The following is a 5780-nucleotide window of genomic DNA, read 5'->3' on the forward strand; positions in this document are numbered from 1 at the left end:
TGGGCCGTCCGTGCCTTCCGCCTGCTTCTGCCACAGGCTGGTGCGGAGAGAGAGCAGCAAGTCACAGGCCAGCAGCTGGATCATCTGCAAGAGCCCGGGGGGCCCAGGCACACAGGCTCGTTAACACCACCCGGCAGGTCAGTCACAGGCCATTTGCTACACGGCTGCCCACCCAGAGGGGCTTCCCCAGCCCTCCCAGCAGAGCCACACCACAATGCAGCCAAGGCAGAAGGACTTGGCCTTTTTTTTTTCCCCTCTCCAACTGGCACCTCTGGGGCCCCGCACCGAGACGAAGAAGTGCCAGGCTGTGCCCAGGGAGCACATGTCTCCTCCAGGAGTGCCAAGGCTGGCCCCAGACTCTATCCCAAATAAGATGTGCCATGGGATATTGCACCAGCAATGCTTCAGCCTTCTGCAAAGGCTTTCCTGCCCAAATGGTGACACTAACTAGGGGGAAACAAAGACAGGCTTGACATCGCCCACACCTGCTGCCCAAATCCCTTTTCCCCATCCCTAGCATGGCTTGCTGTCCTAGTTCCTCTTAGGAGACTCTACCTGTGCTGCTGAAGTGGAGAGTGCCTCTGTACTGCACTGCAGAAACATTGCACAGTCATTGCCACAACATGCAATGCAACTACAATGCACTACAGCTGCCACCCAGGAGCCACAGAAGGACCCAGAGCTGTGTCCCATATGCCATGAAGGGAAGCTCCAGCTTTAGGTAATCCTGGAAAGAAGAAAAATGAGCCCCACACAGACTCAGGAACAGCACAGCACAGTCCCACTCTGCAGAGGAGGGTTCAAACACTCCTGAGTGCTGCCTGAAACAGAGCAGAGTTGACTTAATGAGGTCCTGCTTTAGAGGTAACAGAAACTTCCTCTGGAGGACACAGATGGATGCTTTCCATGGGCCAAATTCAATGTGGTCAAAGCATCTGAAAGATGCTCTCTGTCAGGAGAGGTGCAAGAGCTCAGCTGAGGCTCAGCCTGGGAAAACAATGTACTTGCAGCTCTGCTCCTCCACGTAGCAGAGGCAGAAGGGCATCAACACCCTTCCCTCCACTCCCTTGAGCCACAGGATGAATGGAGAATGCAGCTACAACGGGGGAGTGATACACCTGCAGCAAGACCAACCTGACAGCCAAGAAAAACCACGTTATCCCAGGGCTTACAGTGTTGAGGACAGTGCTGGAGACACTGCTGCTCATGTTGAGGCTGTTCCACAAGTGACTGCTGGCCCTCTCACAGTGCCCCAGAGAGCTCTGCTGCCCATCTGCCTTCCCAGACAGCGAGGCCTGCATGGCTTTACACAGGTAGAAGGTGGCTTTCACCAGGGCATTTCTGGAAGAGAAAAAAAGAGTGTTGTGTTCAAGCAGTGCCACATCATGCTGCCACAGGGCAGCCCCAGGAGCTGAGCTCAAGCAGCAACCAGCACCAGTTTTCACCCTCCCATCTTCAAGTCCAGGGATACCATCTATTTTTTTATATACAGAAAAAAAAAAAAAAGGACTGGAGTTGCTCCTCCCCAACACAGAGAAATGGAACAAAACTGGCAAAGATGCTTTGGTGCAAATGAACCGAGGTGGTGACACCACCCTCTCCAGCAGTGTGTGAGTCTTGATTTTGGAAGGCAGGAGACTGTGCAATAAGAAGAGAGCCAAAAGATCTCTCTAAAGAAGCACTGCTGGCACTTCCAGCCCACAGTTCTAGAACCAGCCTTCGAGCCACGACCTGCACACAAACTGCTGAGCATGCCTGCACCCCAAAGCACAAGGGGGTGTGACTCCAGAGCCCAGCCAGGGGTCAGTCCTTTGGGACAGCACCAGGGGAAGGGCCACCCCTGTTTAGGAGGAGCAGGGGGTTGAAAGGCCACGTGAGGGCTACGTACTCTGACAGCTCCAGGGGTTTGGGCACCCTCTCCACGTCTGCGAAGTGCGCCCTCAGCGCCGCGTCGTCGCCCCTCAGCCAGCTGACTGCCGTGGCCACTGCTGCCGACCACCACCTGCACACCACGTCGGGGCCTGGGGACAACCAGCAGCTGCAGCCTGGGCAGCACACCCAGCTCCCCCTGCCCCAGCACGGGGGCAGAGCTCACCTGCCCCCGGCCGGCGGCTTCTGCCCCGATGGAGGCCGAGGAGCCCCAACTTCCCCCCTCGGAATGATGATGAGATAGGCTGCAGGAGTGCAGAGGAACCTGGCAGCAGGGAAAGCCCCCAGCCCTGACTGCAGTTTGGCTGAGTTTGTATCTTGTCAATAAGAACATACCCCTGTTTGTTTGCCTAGAAATCTGTTGGCTTCTTTCCTGGCGAGGATCTTCGCTCACCACCCCAAATAACAACCCCATGCTTTGGCACTAATTACCATCAAACCAGTAAATTGGGTTCCCTGTATAATTTCCTCCATTATTTAACATCCCCTCAAACTTCCCAAAGCCCACCTAAGGCTAAAGGACCTGCACTCTGCTACTCTGACTGGCTTTTAAGTTCCATGACAGTATTGACCCAAACATAGACTTCCCTTCATACCAAAGGATAATCCCTAGACCCCAAAATACCTAGTTTTCCTTCTGTTTGCTCTGTACATTTTAGGTACAGCATGGTTATTCTGTGTCTCATGCTCCAGCAGCATCCAGAGCTGCCAGGTGCTGTTTGTACCAACACCAAGCAAGAGGAACACTCCAGCAGCCTGCTACCAGCCAAGCCCAGCTGAGTGCACGGCTCAGAGGGATTTTACAGCTCTCATTGTCCCACTAAACATTCATCAAGGGACCAAACCAAGCACCTCTTAATACATGCCCAAATCTTGCCTACAGCAGAGGCTGCAGGTCTCTGGAGACTGACATGACAACATGACAGTTGCTGTGAAAGTGAGGTTGACTGTGTTTGGTCCAAAAGGTAATTAAGTGGAAAAAAACCTTCCTGTCCCTCAACTGCAACACTGCTGTGCTTGTTTATATGCTACACCCTTCCTCTTACTCTGCATTTCCAGGACCAAGCCCTCCTGTGAGGGCACAGGGTTGAGCTCTGAGTGTGCCTGGCAATGCAAACACAGCATTACAACACACAGTCTGGTCTAGGAGCCTTCCCAACCCCCCTCTTCCAGTCTGAGCCACTGTACCACAGCGTGACATGGGGCTGCTCAGCAAGCCAGTCAATCCAAGGACTGCATTTCTCCTTGCCTGGATTTTGGGAGGTGGTGGGGAGAGAGGGGACACAGAACAGCAGGAGTTCCTGTGGCTGAGAGAGCTTCGGTTCTGCCACTTACCCAGGGAGGACTTCAGGACAGAATTGCTGGCAAAAGGTGGGGCTCCACTTCCCATGGAGTCCAAGAAAGAGTTGAGCAATTTCAGGTACTCCATGGCACTGGAGAACTCACTGGAACAAGAAGAAAGGCAGATCTTCACTATGTAACCAAGCAGAAATAAAGCAACACCTTCAGGACTTTGGTATCAGTCAAAAGGCATTTTTAAAACCATGTTTTAAATTGTTTAAATTGCCAAGCCAGCAGAAAGTTCAGGCTCTACAAGTAACACAACATTGCTGAGAGTGCCCCAAGGGTGGGAGCACACAGCTGGGTGCTCAGGGAGGAGCAGCCTCACCTCTCCCTGTGCAAGGAGACCAGTGCAGAGCTGGAGTGAACACCAGGAGCCTCCCAGCAGCCACAGAGATGCTCGACATGACAGAGGCTGCAGTGTGATCACAGGCTCCTTTGCAATCACAGCCTTCAGAAGAGGCTGAGCAACACTTCCACAAGTGACTATTTGCATATATGCAAATATGGATGAATGCAGGTGATGATGTGTCAGTCAGAGAAAGTGGCATGAAGAGCAATGATCTAATTTCCTGGCACGTGCTAGAGAGGAAGATCTTGACCTCCTGCCCCTAGAGGGGTCCAGAAAGGCTTGCTGGATTGCTAGTCCTTCCCACGAGGTGCCAGGACTCCAAGTACACTGACAATCCACCTCACTCACACAAATCCTGCCACCTTCTTCCCCCATCAACAGCAGCTTCTGATCACAACCATTTGCATTGTGCAAGCAATCAGAGCTGCTGTTCATTTTCTGCAACGATGCTAGAAAGCAGACATGAGATTGAAAAAAAGCAGCTAAGCATCCCATATTTTCCAAAACACAGGTAGAGGAACTGTGTTCCCTTCCCATCTGAGGATTTTACCCCTTTTTTGGGGGGACAGGATCCTTACAGAGCTTCCCATATATTTAGGTGGCATTTGCCTGGCACAATCAGGTCTGGAGATCAGCTGGAAACAGAGCAGAACTGCTGGCAGAGGCTGGAGCTCCACCTCCTGTGGAGTCCAGGAAAAACCTGGACACAGTTGAGTACAAAGAGCTGCCCCAGTTCCCACCTATCAGCCCCTTTCATTTGGTCACAGAGCTTAAAGGCAATGACAATTTTGGCCACCATCTCTCCCTCTCTTGCCACACCTCACTTGGGATTTTCACTGCTGGTCAATGTGGCACCTCAGTTAGGAGAATATTCATGGATAAGGGGGCAGGCCAGTGGGGTCACTCTCCACATGCCAGACCTTCACACTGAGAGCCTTGGACATACATTCTGTCTACAGACATGGGAGGTGCACATTAATTTCAGTGCTCTGAACATGAAACTTATCAGTGGAGAAAGCACCATCCATCCAGTTCAGGACCAGCCAGTGCTCTGCCAGCTGACACCAGAAGTCCTTACCATACCCAGGTTCACCTCTGACTGCAGGTTTCAATAAAAGGAGGCAGAGCTCGCTCTCCTAACAAGCTGTAGTGGCCAGACTTATGTCACCATTTCAAGTCCTTAACAAGATCTGACTCTGCAGCTTGCCCCAGAGTGCTCTGTCAATGGTGGTGAGCTCTGCCTGGGAGCCTGCAGCTCCAGCCAGCAGTCCTCAGCACAGCCAGAACTCACCAGGGCTCCTCCTCCTCTTGGCCTGCTGTTTCCTTCCTTGCCTGAGGTTTCACCAGGGCATCCACAGCTCGCTCCAGCAGGTTCTCACAAAAGGCCTGATGAACTTGGGCAATAGGATCAGCTAGAGAGGAGAAACAATGGCAGCCGCCCCACTCGTGTAGACAATGGCAGCTGCTCCACTCGTGGAGGGTGACAGCCACCTCCCAGGACAACCAACACACAGGAGCAAGAGTAAGGGCAGTGGAGGGAAAGTCTTCAAAAATTAACACAAATATTTTTAAGGACTATGTTTTCTGTGTCTTTTTAACCCTTCAATCCCTTTATAAGCCTGCAGCCCTTGGCCAAACATCCCCTTGGCCCTTCAGCCGCTCAGAAAAACAGTGGTGACACTCCTCTGTGGAGGATAAACCTCAACGACCCCAAAGTTACCCCTCCCAGACATTCAGGGCCACATCCAGGTTGTGTTCCAGCATATAGAGGCACAAGCAGGATGACAGTGTACAAAGGGAAGAGAGGCAGCTCCTGCAAGCTGAGGAGACATCTCCCAGCTCCACGGCCCCTCCAGCCCACCAAGAGCATGCTCTCAAACAAGACCCCAGCTTTTGTCCCGGGGTGGAGAGACAGGACACCAGCAGCTCTCACCAGGGTTCCTCTGGGTGCAGTACAGGCTTTCCTTCGTGGCAGACTTCACTGTCCAGCTCCTCTCCACAAAGAACTTCTGTCCCAGGGGGTGGCAGAGCCAACGCAGCGAGTCGGGGATGGCACTCCTCTCTGAGCTGCACAGGCTCTGAGCCTGGCTGAGGAAGTAGCTCTGGGGAAAAGGAGAGGCTAAGACTCAGAACAGCATCCAGGGAAAGCGACAACACC

General features: G+C 52.9%; 1 protein-coding gene across 1 annotated transcript in view; it reads right to left on the bottom strand.

The window, feature by feature from the left end:
- LOC103768334 (sterol regulatory element-binding protein 2-like) overlaps positions 1 to 5780 on the bottom strand; it is a 17840-nt gene that overhangs the window by 2083 nt on the left and 9977 nt on the right. Inside the window, 6 exon segments of the mRNA XM_008935476.1 lie at positions 22 to 84; positions 1173 to 1341; positions 1889 to 2021; positions 3265 to 3374; positions 4914 to 5034; positions 5556 to 5724. Coding sequence (XP_008933724.1) covers positions 22 to 84; positions 1173 to 1341; positions 1889 to 2021; positions 3265 to 3374; positions 4914 to 5034; positions 5556 to 5724 — 765 coding nt within the window.

The sequence above is a fragment of the Merops nubicus genome, unplaced genomic scaffold, assembly GCF_000691845.1.
Source record: "Merops nubicus isolate BGI_N331 unplaced genomic scaffold, ASM69184v1 scaffold37512, whole genome shotgun sequence".
Classification (NCBI taxonomy): Eukaryota; Metazoa; Chordata; class Aves; order Coraciiformes; family Meropidae; genus Merops; species Merops nubicus.